The 27,973-nt window shown below is 34.2% G+C and overlaps 1 protein-coding gene across 1 annotated transcript in view; it reads left to right on the plus strand.

Moving 5' to 3' along the window:
- Positions 1-27,973, plus strand: part of LOC106465152 (L-fucose kinase-like) — a gene marked incomplete at its 3' end in the record, with an annotated part of 210,195 nt that overhangs the window by 89,481 nt on the left and 92,741 nt on the right. The window contains exons 13-15 of the mRNA XM_022392980.1: positions 3,440-3,559; positions 20,031-20,135; positions 24,983-25,092. Coding sequence (XP_022248688.1) covers positions 3,440-3,559; positions 20,031-20,135; positions 24,983-25,092 — 335 coding nt within the window. The remainder of the gene's footprint in view (positions 1-3,439; positions 3,560-20,030; positions 20,136-24,982; positions 25,093-27,973) is intronic.

Genomic DNA, 27,973 nt, shown 5'->3' on the forward strand with positions numbered 1-27,973 from the left:
ATGCTATTAAAATACGGATTATTAGCTAAGATTTTATGCTATTATAATTGGTATAACATAAACAAAAGTAGTTTGATAAAATTTTGAATTTAGGACATGAAAACCTTGTGTCATGTGCAGTAAAGGGTACTTGGGGCTATAAGATTAACCTGGTCACGGATCAGTTATCCTGATTCATCAAGATTCTACCAACGCTCTTTCCCCCGCTCCCTCTTTCTTCTAGTGGAGTATGGGAGTCCTTGCCACTTACGGTTTATAGCCATTGGGGTGATGGACCAAGAAGGCCTGTTCTCCTTAGAGTACATCATACCACTCAATTTGAAAGTAGGATGGTGGCATTCTTCTGATGGTGTGATGCTCTTCCTACTGTGGACCTGATAAACAATTCAAAATGCCTCCAGGTGTTGATTGTATTGCAGTTTGCCCATCTGGCTGAGGCACTCGTCCTCCTTACCATCCTCTGGATGTCAGTGCCTGGTGGATCAGGTGTTGGTTGGTGACGGTCCAGCTAAATAAGTCCTCATGTGTGTTTGGTTGGGACCCTCCTATAACTATGGACTGGATGATATATTCCCAATGCTGCCAGGTTTTAGACTGGACATGTAACCCCAATATTATGGTCCCTCTTCCTACCATCTGCTGGTTTCCAGTGAATCTGGTGTTGGTTGTAGTTGGATGAGACTCACTATTTCATGCTTGTGTAAGGCTGGGATACCCTCCTCCTACCGCAGACTGGATGAAACATTCCCAATGCCACCAGGTTTTGGCCTGGAGATGAACATCTACCTGGGCTCTCCTGGATGTTGGTTCTCTGTGGATCAGGTGTTGGTTGTGTTGGAGGTGCACAGATGTGGAAATGGGTTCTTGTTACGGAATCTCGGTTTTTCCCTACCTCTACCCATTTTTGAGATGAAAGGTAGTGAACCCTCTTCCTACTGTGGACCTGATGTATGATTCCAGATGCCACCAGTGTTGAGTGGAAGGTATTGTTAACATTTTTCCTAAAGTGATAATGTGTTTTTGATAGATACTTACCTCCCTTCACATTTCCCACCTGTCCTCCCTACTTCTGGTGTAATTATGACCAATCTCAAAATGATTAACAGGTGCATGATTAGAGAGGGTGTTAGTTGTATTGGGGGAGAGTTGCTGCATGATCATTTAAATGTTGATATGCCAAAAGATGTGGGAGTTAGAAGGCTAGTTGCAAGTGAAAAATTTGTATGAATGGAGGGAAGTACTAGTCGAGAAAATGTTTTGTGAGCAGAAGTAAGTATCTACCAGAAATACATTTTCAATTTATGAAAATGTTAAATTTCTAATATACTGTTAATTTCAAGTTTGTGAATTTCTTTTCTTCAACAAAATTTGTGTTTCAGTTGCTTCATTTTGCCAAACATATAATGATCTAGTACTAAAAAATAATAGTTAATTAATTGTGCTGGCATGTCATATGTTATCCAAACATCTGAATTATTTTAGATTATTAGTGATGAGTAAAGGACTATTCATCAAAACCAAACAAACTGCTTACATTCCACCACTCTATGAGGCCTATTTTGTTTATTTTTTCACTCTTTCAAGCAGCACTGATGAGCTGTGAATTCAGTGATATTAGTCTGCTGCAGAGGAAGTAGTGAATCACAGAACAGATTAGACCTTTACATAATCTTTTCTTCACTGAAATTCATGTTTTGACAAGGAAAAGAAATTCACAAATAAATAAATCATTTATAACTTTTTGAAAAAAAAAAAATTGTTTGGGTGAAAAAGTGGTCAGACATGTCTGATTTTGGTATTGGTGGGTCTGTCATACTGCCATATTCTCCTCATTAACATGTGTAAGTAGTTGTGGAAATGGAAACAATTGATCATTGCAAGAATGATTAATACATATAGCCATCATAAAGACTATTTACTACAATGATCACATTATGGTGAACAGAAAGCATTATGATAGTGATTGCAGTACCTCTATCATTTGTGAATAATAAATTAACTGAATGTAATCAATTAATGACCCAAATGATCAACTGAACAGCAATTTCCACTAATCTCCTAGAGCTGACCAAGCTAATGTTTTAATCTCCAGATCAAAGCATATATATGATTATTAGTTTAGATAAGCTGTAATTCAATTTAGGAATAGTTTCTAAGTTGAGATGGAACAAGTTATCAAGACAGAGGTAAAACTAGTGGATAAAGTAAACTTATTATATTATAGTCTCCAGTGGTGAGGTGGAAATACTTACCTTCCATCTGTGTAAAAGTAGGACTTGTTGATCAAGGTCAGATTAGGATTACTTGTGAGTAGTATGGTAAAAACTACCTGTACATCTAGTTATTATTGGAAAGTTAAGACAAATGGCCATGCAAGTTTTGTTAACGATTAGTTATCACTAGTAAGGTAGGTCTGCAGTCATTAACGTATAATGTATACTTGTTTTCCCTGTCAGTTTAGTACTTGTTGCTTCAGTGAATCCATGGTCTTTGGGAGTAATTGTGGTTAGAATGACTAAGCAATGTGTTCTCCATTCTCATTAAGGTTTTTCAAGAGTTCTTTTCTTTATCTTACTCCTAAATTTGGCTTGTGATACTTCCTTTTGATAAATCAATGAAAAAGGGCTTGAAACAGCAAGCAGTGAAGGTTAATAGTCATTTTGATTTTCTTGCAGTAAATTACTTGGTGATTTTGTGATTAGTTCTGACATGCATGTTTTTTTGTTCCATCCATGAATTTGGGGAATATTGTTAAATTGGACACAGTATTCATCTCCACAATGTTTTCCATAACTGGAAAGGTGGAAGTATTATTGTGACTTCTGTGGTTCCAGAGATAGTTGCAGTCATGTAGATTGTTATTAGATAATGGTACATGTAAATACAGTATCAAGTATGTGGTAACTGAGGGTAGTTCAAGCTACATTTTTCAACTTTCCAGCGATGTCTTCTCGTATCTTTTTTTTTGTTCTTCTAAAAACCTTTTTAAAATTCTTCAGTATACTTTCAGTTTTTAGTAGCAGTAATATCACATGGTCAGTTAGTTAAAGTAGAAAAACATTTTTCAGACACGAAGTACATTTTATGAAACTAGTATAATAGGTGATATAATGTAAACAACTTTATAAATAGTGTATGATTGTCACATTATTGGTTTCACACTCAGTGATTATTTTTTTTTGCTTTTTTAAAAACTTAAACCAAGCAAACATTTTTTGCCATCTCTGATTAAAATTATGTGAATAATCCTGTAAACTTTACATTTACCATGAAACATGTTTTTATTCAAGTTTAATTCATTTAGAGTATAGTTGTAATTTGTTTCGTTCCTCATGGAGTTGATGTTTTGAATCTAGACATCTTTTTTAATAGAAGAAGTATTCTTTGATTAAAAGTTAACTAAAATATATAAACATACTTTTTTAACTTCATCTTATAGGATAAAGTAGTGATACCAGAGAAAACAGTGATCCTGGGGTTCCAAATTACACCCTTAGATGGCAGTAGTAGTGAGTCCTTAGACGTGCCAGTCGTGATGGGCATTAAAGATATTCCATTTGTGAGTATTTCAAATGCAAGTTTTTTCTTGTTTGATCACATTTACTGACACACAAAAGGATAAGAGATGAAAATTATAATGCCTAATTTATTGTTGATAATTAATTTATAGTATAAGAGGTGCCCTGCACAATATTATTAAGGAATTAATAAAACATATAAAACCTGGGTGGAAATAGGATTCACTGTGATGATTTACAGAGTTAACATCCATAGGTAAAACATCATCATGTGATATTTACATAGTGAAGACTCACCCTAAAAACAAATTGGGTATTTCAAGGTTCAATCTTTGACCTGTAATTAACTAAATAACTTTTAGATTATTTAGTAAATTGATATCACCACTAAAAACAGTGTGTAAAATCACTGACTTAAAATTACATTTTGTAATCATAAATATATTCTATGTAATAATGGATGGTTGTAAAGGAAACAAACAGACATGTTTTTCTTTTATTATATACCTTAAAAATTACTTGTCTTAGTAGAACAACACTTCACCAAGGGCATATTGAAAATCATAAGTTTTATTCAGAGGGGGTTGTATATGGTGCAGGATGTTTCAAAATTATATTAAACCACATATCTAAAACATTTTTCTCATAAACTAACATTTTTGCTTTTATCTCTCTCTTTCTCTTTATCAACAATATGAGATTATTGATTTGAGTATAATGCATTTCATTGTGTACTTTTCCTTGATTATGTAATGAAAACAATTTTAGTTTAAAGTGGCCAAAATGCAATTCAAAAGTGAAAATGGCCACCTACTTCTTTGTATGTACTGTATGGATGTTAGAAAATAAATTAGGTTTGTCAGAACAACTGAATTTATAAAAGATTCTTCTCATTATGGATAGTTATCTGTATCTGTGGGAACAGCAGTGGAGGTTTCTAAGAATATCTAAGATCAAACTGAGAAGTATTGTTTGGGAGTTGTAAGTGAAAGAAGTGTTTCTCTAGGACTTGATTTACCACAAACTGCAGCATGGAAAGTAAGCAAAGAAACACTAAAGCTACAAACTTATTGCTTTAGATAACTACCTGTTGTTATGGATATGATTTACTTTCGTGATTTGGCTTTGCATTGTAGATTTTGGTCAGGCCAGTGATTGATAAAACATCCTAAGGACATAGGAAGCCCACCTTTGTTATTAATGTGTGTGCCAACTCAAGAAATGCTTTCTTTTATGCTCATGAAAACCAGTACAGTTCATTTGAAGTTTACTTACCATGTTCATGTTACTGTATGTGCTGTCACTTTCATTGTCAATCCTTATTACTTTAAATTTGTTGATAAAACTTATCCTACTCAGATTTATTTTGTTAAATGGAGTTTAGTATGAGAAAATGTTCAGAAAGTATGTTGTTGTATGTCTGGAAGAGCAAAGCAGTGAGAGCATCACTTTTCCAACCAGTTGGGTCAACCTCTCATAACTATTGTCCTGTTAAAAGTCTTCTGTCAGTCATTTTCACAGAAGACTGAAATGTAAGCTATTTGTTCGGGTAGACATTTCACCTGTAGATTTTTAACTGTAGGGCTTCCTTGAAGGTAATATCCATCAAAATTTGGATGTCCTAAAAATGTACATTAGAAATGAGATTATAAGAATCAGTGAACACTTTCTAGAACAGATCATGCTTACAGTAGCCTAACTTATGCTGATTGAGAATATGGGCAGCATGTGGACACATTTTGTGGAAGTGTTTTGAAACACATTGTACCATATCCAAACCTTTCTAAATAAAATATACAACTGTCATTGTACCTCTTCTGGAATTTACTTTCTGTAGGAAAAGTAGTTTTAAGACATAATAATTATTAATATGAATTTTCTCTATAATCATATTGAATATCAGAACTGTGTTATGTTGATTGAGAATTACATTTCTGATAATTTTATTTAACTGGTTAAAAAAAACTTTCCAAAGCCTGAAGTGTTCACAAATACATCAAAAGTATTCAGATTCCTTTGTGATAAGTCATTTTCAACAGTGAGTGCAGCTTTTTATTTCTCTTAACTTCTTTACTACCAAGACTGTGTAGTTGACACTTGTTGTTTTTTTTCAGTTGCACAAATAAATTACTTGAATGAGAAGGACCTTAGAGAATGTAAAACAATTTCTTAAGGCTCGGACTATTAATTTTATTAATATATTATTACTACAATGTATTTCAATTAATTTTGCATTGTTTTGAGAATATAATAGGTAACTTCAGTTAATTTGCTTAAATTGTACAATTTTATGCTAAATGTTGTTTTTAGGCTAGACTTAGTGATTACGATAGTTACATTGTTACTTTTAATGTTATGTAGTAAGTGGCAATGCTTAATCTCTACTTCTCTATATTAAAAATATAATTTTCTTTTCTTTACATTAAAAAAAAAGGAAAGAAAGGAAAAAAAAATTGACTGTGATTCCATTATAACAGTTTACAAGGCTATGAAAGATTAAAGACTGTAATTTTCCTACAGCAGTCACTAAAGCTAAATGTTCATTAAGCTCATTTTAAATTCAGAATAGTCCTAGAAGAGTGAACTGGTGTGGTGAATAATAGTGATGAATTAATTATTGAGGCATATATGATATGATATGAATATGTGTCCATTAAGAAACTCTGCAAAGAAAAAAGGTAAATAGAAGAGAAATGGGGAAAAAAAATTAAATATTTTATAATGGCCTATGAGTTGTGAAGGATTTTGATTTTAGATCTGCTAGTAAGTTATAAACTACACCATGATGAGATATAGATCTAATTACATACTTACTGACTGTTAAACTGTAGGTATAAATGCAATGTTCCATGTGTTTTACTTAGGTATATTGCAAAGTTACCACTACACAGGTTTAGTACAAATTATCTTGTTATAATTTCAATTGCAGAATTTTTTTACTCACATTGTCACTATGTGTTTAATTATAGGCATAAATACATTGTTATTGTGTGTTTGTTATAGATTTATTGTTTAGTTTTAATTACAGTTAGAGGTACTGTGAATTAAATTATAAGTACAAATACAGACATAGTCTTGATTAATTATATATCTAATGTTAGAGTTATCTTGAGTTTAATTTTAGTACTTTTACTAGACATCAAGTCCAAGATAGTGATTAACCTATTAGTAAGATCAGTCTTGTTGTATGCAACATTAGAGCAGATAAATTTCTGGAATGTGGGATCAATGGCCATCCTGACTTTGATCTAAGAGCTGAAACAGATAGTGCCATACATACTGTGTAAGTTTTGGTAAGACATAATGGATAGGATACTTCACCACTCTCTGTTATTAGAGGGTGAAAACAACATGGAGATGCCTAGCTATAGGCTGTAATTAGGGATTATCTGCATAAAGGCCTACATTGGTGGGAAGTTATCTTTATGTCCTTTTGGTCAGTAAGCTTCTACATGAAGATTGACAGCCTTATTCTAAGAGGTTACTGGCCCACTTTCACTCTTCTTTTATGCTAGGGAAGACAGCAATATGAAAAGAAGTTTATGAGCAGAAAGTGGTTTGTATATTGGATAGAAATAATATGTTAAAAATATCACCCAGATGGGTACCTACTGGGTACTACAGATCTGATGCATTCAGCACAGGATCTCAACTGTTGAGATGGAGAACAATATGGAAATCAAGCCCTAAACATCAAGCTGTAAACAAAACATGCATAGAAGGTGCACAAGACTCTGCCAATCTCACATTATTATAGGTTATTGCAATGCCATGGGTATAAGTGGAACCAAAAACTGCCCTTTTGTGTGAGAAGCACTCTGATTTTGATGATATCATACTCTTTCAAGAGATTAAATTCTCAGAGACTAAGGAGTTCACTCTGACCCAGAAACTGGGATAGTCATTACAGTTTATTAAACAGCAATGTCTACTATGAACATTATGACAGCTGTTAGTGGAACAATCATCATTGCAACCTACAAACCATCTAAATAACTCACCTGGAGATACCCAAATACATCTGAATAACCAGTGTGTGTGCATGAAAGATATCACATCACATTTAAGATTGAAGGTTCCTGCTTGACCTGTCTGACAACACTCCTGTGTATCTAGCAGCGGGTGACCTGGGATGCAGATGAAAACCCTAATAACAAAAGTGTCAACCAGTCTATATGCAAGAAAGTGGACTGTGAAGGTATCTACAGATGATGATTTTTCAGTTTGGTCTAATATACAAATGCTGCCTCATGGTGTTCTACAAACACAATTTCATCTTATTGAATGGCGAGCTTATTCTTTGGTGTAAGTGACATGTGAGACCTACTGCTTTTGTTTCAAAAACCAAGATGTGTTTACTCTGATAATTACCTCTCCAGTTATGGTTTGTAATAATGTAAATGTTGTAGAGACACCAGATGGAACAGTTGTTGATAACATGCATGAATAAATGACTAAAACTGACAGTGTAGTTAGTGTTACTTCAGCCAAACCACACTTGCAAATGAATACATGGCTTTTTGTACATTTGAAGTTGTTAGTCAAAATTTGTGAAGACAATTTCAATTCAGGTCAGCATAGAATAGTCAAGAACCTAATCAACAGGATTCATCAATGTATTTGGCAGAACAAATTTCAACAGAAAAATATTTTAGAATTGGTATGTTATCATTATATAACATTTATTTTGTGTAATTTATGAAATTAATTAAAAAAGTGATCTAAATTTCATTTCTGCAAAACTCCAAGGAGTCATGCAAAGAAACAACACACTTATTGACTTTTTAAGAGTTTTTCCCCCTTTCAAAAGTCTAGGAAGAAATAGTGATTTCTGCTTCTTTTAGCACAATGTTTACTTCTATATCAGTAGTTTTGTTATGACAACCATTTAGTATCTGCTAGTAAATGTCACTTTGTTTTCAATAGGGATAACAATATTGCACTTTGTTAAATAATGCTTGAATTGGTTATTGAATTCTTAAATGAGCTTTTTGACTATTTTAGTCATCATCAGGCAAAGATAATTTAAATATGAAATGCAAGCATATGCTGACATAACAATATACCAGTATAACTTACAACTTGAAAATGAATTTTTGATCATATAATTTCAGCTCCTTCTTTGCAGTTGTTAAGCTTTGACAAATTGTTTTCACAAAATCTTCCTAGTGATAGTGATATTGCACTTTATTAAAACATGCAATAATTGATGAATTCACAAGTGAGTTTATGAATCTTCACTTTATTATCTGCCAAGATGATTTAAATATCAAAGTAAGTGATGTCATTTTGAGTGATCTGAACACATAATAATGCAGTTCAGCTTTGAAAATAGTTAGGCCTAATGGCTAAAAATTATTGGATAAAAGAGATTTTACTCTTTCTACTTCATTATAAAGTGAATAAAGTGGTTTTAGTAATAATTTGTGGTTTATCAACATTGGCTACTTGCAGATCTTATAGGGGTGAACAAAGGATTCTAATATGAATTTTACAACACTTAGGAAAAGCCACTTATCTGGGAATTTTTCTTTTAATTTCTAAAAATGTTTTAGTGATAAATTATATATTTATAGGCTAAAGTAATAATCTTCTATGACATTGTCAGGTAAAGTCAGTTGGATTTGGTGAGTATGGATGACTTTTATGGAATATTATTGTATTCAAACAACATGAGCAAATAGCGTAACTCATTATAATTGAAAACAAACTATATATCAAATATAGAAATGATATTGACCAAGAATAATATTGGCAAAAATTGTGATACTTAACCTGAAAAAGGTAGTGATGAGGTTTGAGATCTGATAAAACTTTGTCAATTTTTGAGGTGTTTTTATGACTTACAGCCAGAATTTCTGACTACTACAATTTGTAGAATATAATACTGAAAGAAATGTGTTAATGAATATCTAACAGTATCTTACAACAAAGGTTTGAAAATATCACAACTTAAAAAATACCAAATCAAATAATATGAGCCACCAAGTAGTACAATAGTAAGTCTGCTGACTTATAATGCTAAAAACCGGGTTTTGATACCTGTGGTTGGCACAGCACAGACAGTCCATTGCGTAGCAGTGTGCTGACCTACAAACAAAAAAATAATGATATGAAATTTTTAAAGCAAATACTAGGTGCTAGTTAGAATGTCTATACTAAGTTTCATGTGGTTTGCATAAGTATTTTCACTCTAAGAAGGGGAATGTTGGTAATACCTCTCCTATCCAAAAAGGGTTAAGGGATCCGGATCTAGCTTGGGCACTACTTACTGTGCACAAAGGCAAAACACACCAACATAGATCAGTAAACGGACATGGAAGCACTTTATGTTTAGAAGTATGGAAGGGAGTGCTATATATCATCACTACAACTCACAAAATTATGAAATTGACCTGTGGTTCAGCTAATAGTCCTAAACTCTTTGAGATTAAAGATTTTCCAAAAAGTAATAAATTGCACTGTATGCTCAGTTTTACTGACTAGGATGATCTCTTTCCATATTCAGTGATAGCATATTGTGCAATAGAGCAGCAGTTCACCATATTTTCTCCAAATAAGTTCATACAACAACAGATGTGAAAAATATACACCAGTGATGCAGAAATCACTCACGTATGGATTGGTTGTGGTATGCAAAGTTGTGTTAAACATATTGATAAGTTGAAACTGTACATTACACTGGATAACAAAAAATTGCTATTGGGGAAAGTCATTTAATGATGCTGATTTCAAAAATGTAGTCAGAATTTGTCCATCACCTCTAGATTTTGAGTTATTGTAATATCTCAATATTTTATCAGCACTATGTGAAATACTATGCAATCAATTCAGTGCAATTAATTTATGCTGTGAAAATAAGTTTACTCAGACAGTTAAATGGGTAAAGACATACATTTTTGATAAATTCAAACACTGACTGTATTGTATTTGTGTAAAATTCCAAACATGTTGTTCATATGTGCTATTTGTTCTTAATATAATTGTAGTGAATTGCACAACTTTTGCTTCATTCCAATGCTCACCTGCTCCACCAAGGGATCACAAAACCCTTGCACTCAGTTTTTGAGAACATTCAAGAAGTCACTCAACTGAGCATAAAAGGGGTAGAGTCACATGCTTCTCTCTCAGATGGTCACTTCGCCTCGTTCCATGCACAGTCAAAAGAGAGTCTGACCTTCCTCACATCATACCCATGGTATAATCAACTTCTGCAAAACTTTTTTTTTTTCAATCTTTTAAACTCTAGTTTAGTAAACATAAATTCTTTTTATGTTTTTTTAGAAAATCATTTGAAATGCTGGCTGCTTCCACTTCAAGTAAAGTCCAAAGGTGGAAAAATCACTCAAACACATCATGCTACATTTGTGAAAAGTGTGTTACAGTTTGACTATTTTGGGTGAAAAATGGTGACCCATTAAAACATTGGGCTCCACATGTGTGTTGTACAGTTTACACATCTAGCTTGATACAGTGGCTGAATAAGAAGAAAGCAAGTATGCTATTTGCAATTCCCTTGATATGGTGTTAGCCCAAAGATCATCTGACTGACTGTTATTTTTGCATGACTAATGTTTCTGGATATTCAGGCAAACTAAACAATACATTAAATATCCAGATATTGCATCTGAAATGAAACCAGTATTTCATGGGGATGGGTTTTCCAGTGTCACAACCACCAGTGAATTGGGAAGCAGAAGAATTATCCTGCAAAGAAGACAATGAAATATATTCATCTAATGCTTCTGTTCCTGTGGCACCTCAATGTAAGCTGCCACATCTGATCACACAAGAAGAGCTAAATGATATTATTTGTGACTTGACTCTATCAAAGTAGAATGGGGAACTTCTTGGCTCGCCTTTACAGCAATGGAATTTGTTAGCTTTAGGAACAAGAGTTTCAATTTATCAAAGTCTTGTTTCTCACTACAGCATGCAAGATACTTTGTGTTTCTGTACAAATGTTGATACACTAATAGAAGAATTAGGTACTGAACTTCATCCTCAAGAATGGAGACTTTTTATCGACTCATCTAAAGTTAGTCTGAAAGCTATACTTCTGCACAGTTGGAACACTAAGCCATTGATTTCTGTTACTCATACTGTGAATATGAAAGTTATCAAAGTATGCAGATTATACTTCAGGCTATCAAATATGATTGCCATATGTGGTGATCTAAAAGCTATTGCACTCTTGTTAGGCCTGCAGAGTGTATATACACCAAAAATTGTTGCTTTTTGTGTCTCTTGGACAACCAAGATGATAAAAATCATTTTAAAAAGAAGGAATGGCCATTGAGAGAGAATTACATACCAGGGAAAGAGAATATCAAAATGTGTTTCTGCTCTCACTTCATATTAAACTGGGACCCATGAATAATTTTGTAAAAGGAATGAACCAAGTTGGTAATGGTTTCAGATATCTGTCTGACAAGTTTCCAAAAACCATTGAAGCAAAAATGAAAGGAGGCATATTAGTCAGGCCACAGATTCAGAAAATGATGATGGATGATGATTTTTGAAATCAATTAGAAATAACTAGCTGCCTGGAAATCATTTAAACTGGCTAAAAATGTCTTAGGAAATCACAGATATGAAGATTATGCTATGGTGATTGATGATATGCTCAAGAACTACAGTAAAATGTAGTCTAGCATGTCACTAAAGATGCACTTTTTACACTCCCATTTAGACTTCTTTCCAAATGATCTAGGTGCAGTGAGTGATGAGCATGGTGAGTGCTTCCATCAAGCTATTTGTTCAGAGGAACAGCAGTATCAAGGATGATGAAATCCTGCAACGATGGAAGATTACTGTTGGTTCTTACAGCATGAAACTGAGAACATACACAAAAGGCACAAGTCAAACAGATATCTTATAATAAAAAATAATACCATGATGAAAGTCTTGAACATAGCCTTAATGTATTTTCAGTTCATAATCTTATTATATTCATTGTTTTTTAAACTTGTTATTATGTATTGTTTTTGAACATTCTTAAATGCAATTTTCAATGAATAAATAAATAATGTTATTAAAGAAAAAGTTATTTTTATAATGTATAAGAATATTTTGAATAAATCTATCATAACTCCACAACTAGAGATGATCAGTAATTTTCAACATGATTTTTAAAAGCATCATCAATTTACCCAGAAACAGTTGCTTATTTCTTATTTTCTTGTTGTATGATGTTATTAGTGACCATCTGCAACATTGGCTTGACGAGGAAGCAGAGAATGAAGTAGTCAAAGCTGCATATGTTGATGAGGCACCATCAAATACTACTGTGGTCTGGAGGAAGAGAATAGCATTAAATATTCCTTGAGTGTTCACAGTTAGTCAGAGGAAAAGGAGACATTGTCCGAACATATAATGCATTTGGACACATGGCTGTAGTGGTGATATCAATCCCCAATCACTATGACTGGAAGCGTGAGATAGCTCACAACGCTTAAATCATTTGGTTGACCAAGGAATCAGTGACTCAGTTGTTGTGACCTTTATCGTCAGAAATGTTGAGTGAAATTTCTCAGAAAAATATGTGGATGATGTTTTGCAGAGCTATAGAGCTTGGAATGTTAATGTCTGGAAAGATTTATTACTATTATGGTTATGCCTAAAAAAACATTACTAATGTTACAAATATTATAGTGATAACTTCAGTTAGATATAACTGGGAAATATCTGTCCCAACTGGGTTAATATTTTGATCTCTGCCAATCATTACTTTAATTTCTTTTGGTCATATAATTTATATTTTTAAGTATCTGGTGGAAGATGTTTTCAGTTAAGACTAAATAATTTATACACTCATGAATAGCTTTCATGTGACATTTTTCCTTAAGCTCAATTTTCTGTTTGATCAGTGAGCTACAGAACTATGGTTCTCACTTCTTTTTTCATTTCCTGTTCAAGACCTGGGATGTTTTAGTTTTTCTTTGTGTTTTTTATGCAAACATTATACTCAATAAGCCTAAAACATGTTAGAAAACAAGTTTATAACAAATGTTCTTTTTTCCAAATTCCTTTTAATTTATCAATTGTGGCTCAAAATTAGAGGTGTGTAGAAAATAGCATTTCAGCTCTATCTGTTTGTTTTCCACAAGTCATTGTTCTTTACGTATGGAGAAAACATTGTATTAAACACTATTTATATATGTTATATGATACTTGAATAGTTGTAGTTTGAGTGCTGAAAGCCATAAAAATATTGGAAAACCAGTAGGCCTAAATATTGTTATAAAAAGAAGTTAATTGTCTTTAAATTGTGTTTAAGACAGTGCTTTGGCCTGCTGTTTTTCCAGTGTGTGCCAGCTATTGGCATTTTTGATTGTTTGTCAAAAAAAGGAGGGGAATTTTCCTGGTATCTTGATCATTTCAATTCTTTCTTTCTTTCTTTTTTAGAAATTTTTTTTTCTTAAATTCATTTATTATTTGAATTGTATTTTCAGTTTTTTATAGACTAGTATGGCTTATCCAGAAGGAAAGTGCAATGCTTCTGCCATAAATGACCAGGCTGTTATACATCATTTCGAAAACAATCAGTCATTATTCAATCAGAATGGTTGCATTACCCTTATCAGCCAATAACACTAACTACAAAATGCCAAGCAATGTCAAAGTGTAGCTTTAATTCATGCCATTCCACTGCAAATTTATATTGGCTGTGGTTACTACATGACTTGCACATTTGTACATTTAAAATTATTGTAATATAACATACTAAATCCTGTAATTTCATGAAAAAATGTATATCTAGTCTACGATATTTGTATTAACCAAGCATGACACATAGCATAATAACCAAAAGTTTTGAAGAATTGCATTCATATTAGGAATAAAGAAAGCTCTAGAGGAGGTAGACTATGAGAAACAAAATAATTTAATCTTTCTAATAATATATTTGTAATTTTTCTTAGCTGTAGAAGCTTGGAAATTATTAAACAGAAAAAATAGGCAGAAAATTAGATTTTACTGTTTTTGATACCACTAACTTGAAAAATATTTTAGCTAGAAATAAACAACAAATGTATAGAAAGACTACAAATTGATATCTTTGTTTTATATATGTTGACACATTTTATTTGTGGAGGTGAGAAACTCAACTGAGTATTTCTGTTTGTCAAACAGGGCAAACGTGAGAAACTTGGACTGTAAAATTAAAGGTTGTGTTATCATTATCAGAAATTTGTATAAATTGATCAGAATAAGATTATGTTGAGTTATGAGTGCAGTATTTATAAATAATATGCAAAAGTACTGTAAAAAGAACAAGAATCATCTCATTTTGCTGTGAATTGTCTTTAATAGTAATTTATTTGGAAAACTCAAGGGGAGTATTTCAATGCACCTGGTTGATTCTATATACTGGAATGGCACAATGGCATATTCTGAAATGAACTATGAACATTGGGCAGTTTTGTGTTTATTTCTCTTTTGCTCTTCATTTACCTTTATTTTATCAGTTATTAAAATATTCAAATATCCCAGCAGTAAACATCATTGTTCAATGTCATTGTTGAAAATGTGCTTGTACAGTGTTTGGCTCAGCTTTGAAGTATGTTTTGCCAAATTTTATTACTGCAGTTGATGTTTAGCTACAGACAAGTTACTGTTATATCTGTGAATTTGTTTTTGAAAATAGCATGGAAATGTGCTTGAAAGCAACAAAAATAATCTTTTGTTAATGCTGTCTTACCAAGGGTGTCATTCCACACTTCCTTAAAGAATGAATCAAGAACTCTTCAGGTAACAGTATTACTCTATAAGGTAGTCTGTAATTCATGAAAGCTAAGATTTTTGATTGTCATGAAACTTTAAAGATCTATCAAGAAGACAACAGTAAGCTTTCTAACCACTTAAGACTTTACTTATGTCCCAAAGATTTTAAAAATATTGCTAAATTCTGATAAAATATCTTACCTCCCCTCACAAAAAGCTTATTCTATCGATGCAAAGTTTCCCTTACCAATAGCCTTGATACTCCCATTTAACCTCATGTATGCTAACATGAGATATCTGCATATCAACATGCAAATGATTATGCAGCAACCCTCCACCAATAGGAGTGTGACACTATCCCTATCATAAGTAGCACCTTCTCTAATCTTGCAGCTGTTAACTACTTCTTGATTGGCAGTCTTATTGTGTAGATACACTTTTGCCCATGGCTTGATTAATATATTCAAAAGTTTTTACTTTCTTAATTTTTATATTTCAGTTACATTGTTCTTTATCTTTTTTTGTTCTGTTTAGTGGAGAATTGAAAATTTATTTCTCTTCTCTCCTTTTCCAATTTTGAGATTTATGCACTTGCAGTTTCAGATGGTCACGACTACAATTACTATTACTGCTGCAGTGGATTGGTTGGCTTATCAAAGTCAAGACATTTTCCTCACACACACACACACTATTTGGTTCGTCTTGGAGGTATTTTCTACTCCATCTTCAGTGCCCAACATTCTCCACTTCAATTGAGAGCTATGGAATGTCTCATCCTCTACTACTGTACGAAAGGTTCTCTCTCTTTTGGGGACATTGACTTCTCAAGAAGCCCTCGTTCTTCTTGGTCTTGCCAACATGTGTCATATTCAGTTGGTTTGGATACATCAATGGTGCCTTGTTTTAGATCCCTTAGATGCCCCTCTTGACCTTACTCCTCTCTTAATAACTGACTTCACCTGGATGATGCATGTCAAAGAGGGGGCTGACGTAGGAGTGTTGGAGATAAAGGAAGAGTAATGGGCGACACCAAAAGCCCAAGGATGAGGAACAGAAGATCAAAACTGGGGAAGTTGTGTATGAAGATGAGTAGCAAAAGCATCCAAATCTGGGATAAAATCTGTCTGATCACAACAGAAGACAATTTACACACAGTTCTAAACTTATCATTGTACAAACTTTCTGACACGCAACTAAAAATCTTCTAGAAAGAAAGGGTTACATTTTTGTCTCAACCTCCACACTATTTTTTTAAATGATATTTTGCTTAGCAGTCAAAGATGCAGAAGTTTTTCCTGGACCAGAAATGATAAAAATTCTGATATAGTTACTGATACTTTTTACCAGGTAAGATTGCTTCTCGACAACTTATCTAGTGATGAATGAAGAGCTGTAAGAGAACTAAGAAACTTAAATAGCCATAATTTTACCAGCTGATAAGGATAATGCAGTTATTCTAATTGACTTTAATGGTTATCATGCAAAAGGAATAATTCTACTAAATGACTGAAATACTTATGAAATATTAAAAACAAACCCAATAGCCAAACTTTGAAGTGACCTGAATCAATGCTTAAATATGTCTTAAGCAGTTAGGTTGTATTACCGAAAATTATGTTGATTTCCACAGCAGTGAAGATCAATTACTACTATTTTACATTCTCCAAAAATGCATAAACCTTCCATCCCATTTTGTTGTTGAAGCATGTTATTGATATTTTAAAACCACTTTATATATGTACTACGTTTCATGTCAAGAATTCTAAACTTATGATTCATGAATTGCAAAGTTTGGCTATATTTGATTATGATCTGATGTTATGATGTCATTAACCATTTCATGTCAGTGCCTGTTTCTTGGGGCTTCAAGTAACTGAGAAAACAATGAAACCAAATAAAACTTCCCTGTACATATATATAGGTTTTTGAATTGTGTGATTATCTACAGTTCTGTTAGAAACCACAGTGTTCTCATTTACAAATGTTGTGTAAAAAACAATTACATGGATGGATAAGGGAACCTCTGTTTCTCCTGTTGATGCTTAATTAGTAAAACTTCTACTTTAAACACACTTATAAGAGAAATTAAAATTTATCATGGATATGACATCAACGTTTTTTGCCTCATTAATCAAGAAAATGTTGACCAACTACTCACACACTTGAATTTTCAAACTCTTTTTTACCAAGTTGATGTTGAATAAGGAAACAATTACACATTGCATTTTTATACATTTTAATTATACATTTTTCAAAAAATTTCAACTTAAGTGTTTACCAGAAAACAATAAATATCTAAACTAATTCTCACCAATAGTGTATGAAATTAAGTTAGATGATTCTGACACCTGTTACATAGGAGAAACCAGACGTCTCTTAAAAACATGCATTAATGAACACAAAAGTTATTAAAACGGGAAATATTAAGGATTATGCGATTGTGGATCATATATCTTTAACCAACCATAATTGGAACAAGATTGAAATTAATAACAATTGTACCAACTTTACCAGATAAGGGTTTCATGAAGAATGGTATATCACCAAGAACTGTAGAAATTTAATCAGTTGTGATGTTGGATGGCAACCTCTCTCATATATTTACAGAATTATTACATCCATAAAAACATTTCCAGCGGATCATCTGTTGGCTCATTCATTGTGTTTAAATGACTATGAATTTCCTAACATTGTTAGCAGGCTCTTGAAAATGATGATAAATAGTCATTGAAATGTTGCACTGTTATGTGTTTATCTCCTTTGCTAGGCATTTATGTTATTATCATATAAACTGATTTCTGTGTAAGCATCAGATAGTTCTCTTGATAATGGGAGGGTTAAACTGGAACTGTAAAGAGTAATCTGAATTTGAAAACTGACTAAGTTTCAAGCAATGAGAAATAACTAGACAGGACATGGATTTTAACACATAGCCCAAAAAACATTACGAGTACTTACATAGACAATGATTGCTTCCATTGGATCAGTGTACTTTTGCTCAAGACAGATCTATGTTGAGCTAAAAAATTAGATAATCAGGTAGAACTGAGAGAGAATATAGGTTCAGAACTTGCAAGGAACCTTTCATCATTTCTTTGTGTTGGCATCACCACATATCTGGTCATCTTCTCACAGCATTTCTTGGCTGTAATTTACAGCCATCATCTGCTTGGCCAGTGAAGGGCATTGTGCTCATTGCCACTTTCAATACAGATGTGTGATGATTATATTTGTAATAGAAAACAAAAAATACACATAGGTAAATAGAAAAAAACAGTGCAGTGGTTTTCTGGTTATTTGATTATACCAAAACTGCATAGAGACAGACTAAAGATGGTGAAAAACATGAAATTTCATAAGATTTTAAAGGAACAAAAAGGAGCTTACTAGCCCATCAAGGATGTCTTTTCCATCTCTCAGCTATAATCACCCCTTACTTCTTGTGTATTCATCCAATCTTTTCTTGAACTTTAAATTTTCTGCCTCCACCACCCTTGAAGGAAGCTCATCCTAAAAGCCAACCACCCTGTTTGAAAAGTAGTACTGTCTACACTGCAGATGACTTCTTTGCTGCCAAAATTTGAATTTATGACCCCCCATCCTATTGTTTTCAATGCTAAACACAAAAAAGTTTGATGGATCTATATTAGTTTCTATTTTAGTCTCTTCTAATAGGACAATCCTACCATCCCAGGTATCATCCTATTGGCTCTTGTCTGAACCTTCTCCAACAATTCAATGTCTTTTTTTTTTTGAGGAAGGTAGCTCAAAACTGTACACGGTACTCTAAATGAAGCCTTACAAGTGATCTATACAGTGAAACAATAATATCCCTTGTTTTGTATTCAATACTTCTATAGATGCTACACAAAATTCTATTAGCCCTATTGCTAGCTACAATACACTGTCTGGATGAATTAAGTGATCTTTCAATCACAACACCAAGATATTTTTCTTCAACCACAGTATTTAATGTATTCTCATTTAAATTGTAACAATAATTAGAATTGTGAAAACCTTACATCATGTATCACCTTACATTTAGATAGTTAAACATCATATACCACATATTGGCTCATTGCCTCAAATGATCTAAATCTCCCTGTAAGTCTGCAGCATCTTTGATACTGTTAGCCACTGTAGACTTCAAAATTTTGTTAGTCATTCCAGAGTCAATATCATTAATATAAATCACAACCAGCAGAGGACCCAGCACAGATCCCCAAGGCATACAACTTGTAACTCACTGCTTTCTACTTTCCAGCCAATTTTCTATCCAATTTCATAACATTTTCTGCACACCCACAGATTTAATTTTTGTTTCATGGGACACATTATCAAATGCATATATCACACATTTATCTTTATCAGTTATTAAAATATTCAAATGACTGAGCAGAATGCATTGTTGTTCAATGTGAATGACAGTGTAGTTTTTTAGATATTAATAACCATAATTGTTTCCAATTGTCTACAGACCTCTGAATAAAATTATACATCTCATAGCCAATAAGTGATCCCTCAGAAGTGAACATTCTCTATATTACATGACTAATTGGGAGAAACTAAATAAGTGAATGGCCTGGATCAAGAGATTGGAAAAGTTTTAGTTAAGAATTATTTTTGATTTCCATTTTATTTTTCAAAAACTTTAAAATTAAGAGGATATTTTTATTTGTTGTGTTTCAGTATATTCACACCTCTTTTTCTTAAATTGTGAGACCTTAAGATGAATGGTCTATTGATATTGATTTAGCCCATATTTTCTTGATTTTTGTTTCTTACCAGTTGAGCATGTCAGATTCAAGAAGTACTTTCTGCAATATTCCATGGGAGAAGTTTTTTCAACAAACTGGAATTTTACCACAAGATGTTTGGGACGAACTATACATAGTATGTAAAAACTCAGTATAGTTTTTGTATGGATAAGCTCAGAAATAAACTGAAGTTAGACTCTAGCTTTTAAATAGGTTCTGCTCTTAATTTTTGGTTAATCTAGCACTAACAAACAGAAGTGGTAAGGTAAAACTATAGCATCATTTTCATTCAGAAGTTTAGTCTCTTATGTTGTGCATTATTAAGTCTCAGAGTACATATGTTTGTACTTATTCATATATCAGTGAATTTGACCTTTAGATTAAATCATTCATATCATTTTCTGGTTCAAACGAATCTCCAGTCTAGATAGTGGATGTTCACAAACTAGCTCAGGAGTATCTTTAGACTATGGAAGAATATCAACAACCTTGACCAAGAGTTCTAAAGACTACATCAAAGTATAAGCAGTTTAGCCAAGAGTATCTCCATAGCAAAATAAAAGATTTCTACAAAGAAGGTTACATGTGTCTCCAGTTTGCAGTAGAATATCATTAATCTTGCTTAAGAGTGTCTCCATGCAAGATAAGAGTTATCTCTAAACTAGGTCAGTAATATCTTCAGGATACTCAAAATATCAACTATCTTAGTCAAGAGTATCTCCAGATGAGATAAGGGTTACTTTTATCAGTAGTATCTTCACAATATTCAATAGTCTTGGTAAAAAGAGGTATCTCCAGATAAGTTAAGGGTTATTTCCAAAATAAGTCAGTTTCTTCTGGATACTCTTGTATTGACACTTACATCACCATGTCTGCCTGCCACTTTCAAGGCAGGTTATCTGAACTGTAAAGTATGGCCTTATATTTCTAACTTTCTCAGGTGTTTCCAGTGTTATTGGTTCAGACATTCAAAGGCATCTTGTCATGGTTCTTTGATGTGTGCTGTTTGTGGTGGCTAAGAGTGTCAACTGGACTCTCACTGCATCAATTGTGGTGGTTCCCACCCCTCATACTTTTGATCTTGCCCTAAGAGGATGGAGGAGAAAGAGGTACAACATTTACATACTGTAAACAACATTTCTTATCCAGAGACTCGGAAGATGTTGTCCCCCATTCCATCTTGGACATATGGGGCTGCACTCTATTCCAGTGCTAGATTGGGAGTGCATACAGATCTTTGCATGCTTCCAACAGAGTCTTTTGTCATTTGTGGATGCAAGAGTTGACAAGTCTACATCTTCTGTCTCTGTCCCCACCAGTGCTTCAAGTGACTGTTCGATACCATCTCTTTCGACCCCAAGGTGCAGGACCATTATTCAGTCATGCCCTCAGTCACTGGAGCCCCCCTTTTCTGACAGAGATATTCCCAATCGTCCTCGGGCAGGTTCCATGGAGGTCAACAGACCTCTTTCTTAAAAAAATAAAAGTTGTGGTCACAAACAAAAGTGTTCTTTGCCCATTTCTCCTCCACCTAAATAAAAATGGCCACTTTGATACAGTGGAACTGTCGAGGTTTCCCTTCTAATTTGGATGACACTAGAACAGTTGCTGCCACCCTTTTTCATCTTTGGAGACTTTAATGGACACAACCCACTTAGGGGTGGGGCTGATATTGATGGGAGGGGTCCTTCTGTGGAGCGTATGCTCTCAGATCACAACCTTTCTCTCTTCAGTACTGGTTCTTTAACCTGTTTTCATGCACTGAGTCAGTCTCTACTGCAATTGACCTATCTATTTGTTCACCTTTGCTTTTTTCTCATTTTTTTTGAAAGGTTGACAGTGACCCACGAGGCATTGATCATTTTCCCATTGTTTTTAGGGAGACTGGCCGTGGTCGTTGCCACTTGATCTGAGTGCCATGGTAGAAGTTGGAGTGGGCTCACTGGCTCTCCTTTACTGCTTTCTTGGAACTTGATCTTGCTGTCATTAGTCTTCCACCTATTAATGACTGTATGGAAGAGTAACTAATTGTATAATTCAAGCAACTGTTCATTTTATCCCCAAAACCTCAACACATTTCCCACAGTATTCTCGTTCATGGTCTTCACCTGCAAGCTAGCAGGCATGGAAGACTAAAAAAGGGCCATGCTTGGCAGGTCAGATGTCAAAGCCAGAGGGAATCTTCAATTAAGTTCACCACCAGTTCCAAAGTCATCTGGGACAAGATTTAGAAGATCAGTGGGAAGTATTCTTCCCATCTCCTGTCTATCTTTCTCTCCAATAGCCTGGAAATTACTGATGTACAAAGTATCGCCAATTCACTTGGGAAGAGCTCTGCTTATCTTTCCAGCACTCTGTCTCTTATCCTGCCTTCTTGGCCATTAAGTCTCAGGCTGAGCAATCAACCCTTTCCTTTTGGGCTGATCATCTCTATGATTATAATTGCCCAATTACACTGGTAGAACTTAAGCTTGCTCTTCATCGATCTGGCAGTACATCAGTCAGACCTGATGATGTTCACTATGAGATGCTGTGCCATCTCTCTCCTACCTCTCTTGCTGTTCTTCTGGTTTTTTTAACCAGATTTGGCAGGAGAATGTTTCTCCAGGTGCTTGACACAGGGATATTGTTTTTCCTTTCTCAAATCCTGGGAAAGATCCCAATATTCCTTCTAATCATTGTCTAATTTCTTTGACTAGCTATCTCTGTAAGGTCTTGGAGAGGATGTTTAATGCACATCTTCTTTGGATCCTTGAATCAAACAACCTCCTCTTGCCCATCCAATGTGGTCTTTGTCAATAGCACTCCACTGTGGACTACCTGATTCATCTTGAAACCCCAATCAGGGAAGCCTTCCTCAAGAGCGAGCATCTTGTTTCTGTCTTCTTTGATCTTGTGCAGGCTTATAACACTACATGGAGATTTGGCATTTTGCAGGACCTCCACTCCTATGGGTTGTGTGGCCAGTTACCCATTTTTATTCATAACTTTTTACTTGACAGGTGATTCCAAGTCCATGTGGGTTTGACTCTTTCCCATTCTTTCACAGGAACTTGGAGTTCCTCAGAGCTGTGTCTTGAGTGTCACCCTTTTCAGTATCAAGACCAATGCTATCACTAAACAATTTCCTCCTACTGTTGAAAATGGCCTTTATGTCGACGACTTCCACATCTCTTTTCTGTTGTTGTATGCGAGATTTATTAAATGGCAACTTCAGAGTGCTTTCACTTGCTTACTGAAGTGCACCACTCAGTTTGCATTCATTTTTGCTACCAGTGATGTTTACACCATGATCCTGAGCTCTGTCTTGGTGATGTTTTCCTGCAGTTCTTGAGGGGAATTCCTTGGGTCTTTTCTTTGACCGTAAGCTTACTTTTATTTCTTACATTAAGCAGCATCGTGTCCAGTGTACAAGGGCACTGTACATCCTCCAGTCCTCTCATCCACCACTTGGGGAGTGGATCAATGGTCTATGTTGAGTATCTATTGTGCCCTCATATGTTCCAAGCTGGACTATGGGCCTTTGGTGTATGGTTCTACTTGGCCCTCTGCCTTGAAGATGTTGGACCCTGTTCACCATCTGGGGATTTGGCTCTGCATAAGGGCGTTCCACATTTCCCCAGTCCAGAGTTTGTACATTGAGTCCTATGAACCTTCTCTTCGCCTCTGCCATTTGCAGCTTTCTTTATGATATGCTACCAAGCTTTGATCCATACCACAGCATTCCTTTCTTGGTGTGCTGTGCTCTTTTTCAGAATAGACAGTCTGCTATTCCTCCCTTTGTATCCAAACACAACTGGCTGAATTGAGTTTGTCATTGGATGAAGTTACTGAGTCCATTGATCAGCCCACCCCACCATGGCTCATAACCATCCTCAGCTGACACCTTTCTTTGAGTTATTTGAGGAAGCTGGATACTACCATTTGGAAGTACTGTCTTCTCTGCAAACATCTTTTGAACCATTCTTCTGTTCCTGTTTTTATGGATGATTCTAAATCAGGCCAAATCAGGGCTCTGCCATGGTTGGTTGTGGCTCGGTGATTACTCACAGATACTCTACAGTTTCTCTGTTCACTGCCAAGTTCTATGCCATTTCTCTTGCCTTGAATCATGTAGTAGCTAAGCAGTAAACTAACTGTACTACTTACACAGACTCTCATAGCTCTCTACTGGCCCTTGAATCATTATTCAGAAATGTCTAACCCACTTTTCACTGTCCTCTATCTCTGTCCAGTTTTTCTGGATTCCTGGCCATGTTGATATTTGCGGAAATGAGCTTGCTGACACCTTAGCTACATCTGTCTACTCTGGTTCAGTTGCAGCCATGCCTGTCCCATATATGGACCGTGGTCCATTGATCAAGGCCCAGCTTTGCGCCAGTTGGCAATCAGCATGGGGTGAAAAGCTTCATAACAAGCTTTACCTACTTTTATATTTTGGCCGTATAGTTTCCATAAGGATTGATGGTAGGAGATTGTCTTTGTAGGTTACGTATTGGTCACATTTTTTTTACTCATCATTTTCTTTTTTTTTGTGGGACTGATCCACCAATGTGTGACTTTTGTGACACTCAGATCTCAACTGTCCACATTTGACTTTTGTGCCACCATTATGAAGATCAGTGGCAGTATCATTTTAGAGATGTATTTTCTAAAGATTTACCCTTGATGTTGGACGGTGTCATTGGCAATGGTGACACTGTTCAATTTGATTGTTTTTTTTTGTTTTTTATGGGCCATTGGCCTTTTTACTTCTATTTAGATTTTTACCTAATTTTTTGGGCATTGTTTCATTTTTTAATTTTTTCTTTTTACATTTTATTATATTTTACTTGCATCTTTTTTTCCAGTTATAGATAGCCTAGTTGCTTTGCACCAATAAATGCCAAACAATCAAAATACTTTTTATGTTACGACTTTTTAGTGTTCTTTGAATTATTAGTTTTAGTTGATTTGACATTTATAATAATTTTTCAACTTCAGGAAGAAAGCAGATGTTCTTTGATGAATGCATGCCTTTTTCCTGTTTCAAGCTCCATAACAGATGTTTTATGGTTGAGGACTGTTTGTAGCAACAACGATCATCTTGTCAAGTGAGTTCTTGAGTTTTCAAATATATATTCTGTAATTAAGTACTGATGTTTATGGTACTGGTGATCAACAAACAAGTTAAGTTGTTGAATGTTTTTACATGTGTGTTATGATTAAGTACTTTTCTTTAATGATACAGAACAAAATTTCTGTAATTCAGTGATGTTTTTGGTTTAACTTGGTCTCTGTGAATTATGATTTTCAACCTACAAAGTAAAGTGTTGACTTTATCACAAATGTTTTGTTTAAGGACTGGCTTATGTAGTTAAATACTTCAACAACTTAGCCAAATGATTAAATTTTCTTTGGTGACACAAATAAATTGTGAAGTAAGACATGAAAAAGTGTTTCAGTAGGCTTGGAATGTTTAAAACTGATGTCATTACTTACACGTGCTGAGTTTTTTGAACATTTATTGCTTTTCTGTTTATTTTAAGAAATTGTAAATGGTTCACTTTTGCAGCAAACATGTTTTCATTGGATTATCCTCATAGGTACATTGTTACTACATTTGAGAAAAGTTAATAAGTGTAAGCAACATAAGATTTTTTCTCATTTTGATATTTCCAAAGCACAGAATTTTTATGTGACACATTTTACACAACTTCTCAAATATTTTAATAGTGGATGAGGATAATTTGGAAGTAAAAGCAGTTGTTAATGCTTATGAGGACTGGTATCTGTTGTAATACAAATCATTCTAATGTGTACGTGCGAGTAATTACGAAAACATTGTACCTTATTATTTTTATATATGTGTACTTGGAAGTAATTTAGGTTGAAAAGTAAATTATTGTTTATGGTTAAGACATGTTATGAGAGATTATACAGATAAACTTGGTGGGTGAATTGTTTAGTTTTGTAGCACATTTATTTTGGCTTATGTAATAGGTTGTGGTAATGTGGAGTAACACCACAGTTACAAATGGTATTTATTTGAAGTACCAAGAGGGTGAAGTCATTAGTTTTTACACAGGTTGCCAACTTGAGGTAGTTTATGTAAGAGACAACGAGCCATAATTAAGAGAATAAAACATATATTTTATTCATTTTTTCAAGACAGTGGTTACAGAGTATATCTCAGTCATGTTTGTTCGGAATAGGAAAACAATCACAGAAGTTAATACATATAAATTATAAGTAAGGTTTAGATTTAAAATTTCTCCTTTACTGAGGATCTCATTGGTTATGTTATACAATTCATTGGTCACTGACTAAGTTAGTTTAAGTTTCAGTATTTAAAACCTTATTGCTAACCAGAAGGATAATTTATGGAAGAACCAAACATTTATGCACGATGAAGAGTGTTGCTGAACTATCCGCTGCTCTTGCTGGTCAACTCCACAGCTATCTTCCACTTTACGGCTACTCCAGTTACATCTTTCAGCATGGGATTGGTCCTTGGGACTGACCTCATAACCATTTTGTGCTTGTTATAGTTTTCACGCTATTACTTTTAAATTAGTAAGTGAATATTATCAGTAAACATTACAATGCTTTCATATGCAAAATATCAAATTTTTTATTAAGTCTTAAGGATTGTAAAGCAATGTTTTTCTCATGCCTATTTTTTCTTTTCACATGTTGCCTATCTATCATGAAAAGTAATATGTATTTTAAAATTAAAAATACTTTTATGTATCAGAAAATTTTGAAATTTCACATGTGAAATCTTTATAATGTTGAGATAGTTATCAAATGTTTCTTAAGAAAAAACTTTATATGTTATCTGTTATTTTCAGTAATTATTCTCTGTACGGGTTCCATAGATTTGGCCACTCTTGCAACCACCATAAAAATTAGGAAATAAATATAAATTATACCTCTTTCATTCTAGAGTAAACACAAATTATAACACAAAAACAGACTAAATAGCTTAAATCTCATAACATTATACATCTATATATATTGTTACGTCTCCGTTTGTTAATTAATTTTCCGTAACTTCGTTCCGACGAAACTTTAGCGACACAAGTCCTTACTTAATAAGACTGGTTTATTCTTTCTGAATATAACTTCACGATACACTTATTTTCAACAGTCACTCTTTTACAAACGTTTTAACAACGAACATTAACTTCAACAATACGTCTCTCTCTGACTGCAGTTCATTTACTCATTACCTACACACACATTACATTACCGTCACGTTGTCACCCTCTTTTATATACAAGACTACCCTATATCTAGTAAATGCTAGAGCATTCGCCAAAGTACAGGATAGTTCTAGAAAGTAGAGGGCGTGAGAATAGTCACGTGATCTCGATGATGCAACACTGCCCCCTCCTTAATATTGTTCTTCCCGAACAATAACCACATACAATAAACCAATAACAATTAACAATAACTTAATTAACTGTACAGAATTACAATCACAAAATTACAATTCAACAAAGTCTCTTACTTTTACGGGACGTATCTTCTTCTGTACAGGTCTCGTTGGCTTCTGCTTCATGTGGGGTTCATCTGCTTCATCAGTAAATGTCCTATCGTCGATAACAGTCACATCAGTGGTAGTAACTTCACCAAGAGCTTCACCGTTTCCCTTCTCAAAACTGAGTAGAGTTTATTCTTCGACGGTGACATCTTCAGGTGGCACGTCTTCAGCAGCGTCATTTGTTCTGCTGACCACTTCATCCCAACTGAAATGTCCTGGACCGTGATAACGCCAGAGCCTGTTGGCATGCACCACTTTTGGCTTACCTCGCCAACCACATTTTACCCGGGAAAGTCACGTCTGAGAAATGATCCACTATGTCACATGGGCCTTCCCATGGAGAAGACAACTTAGGAGACTTCCCTTTGTTCTTCCTGCGATTATACAACCATACCTTGTCTCCTGGTACAAAGCTGACTTCAGTAGATCTCTTATCATAAGTTAAC

Source organism: Limulus polyphemus, unplaced genomic scaffold (genome assembly GCF_000517525.1).
Source record: "Limulus polyphemus unplaced genomic scaffold, Limulus_polyphemus-2.1.2 Scaffold1850, whole genome shotgun sequence".
Classification (NCBI taxonomy): Eukaryota; Metazoa; Arthropoda; class Merostomata; order Xiphosura; family Limulidae; genus Limulus; species Limulus polyphemus.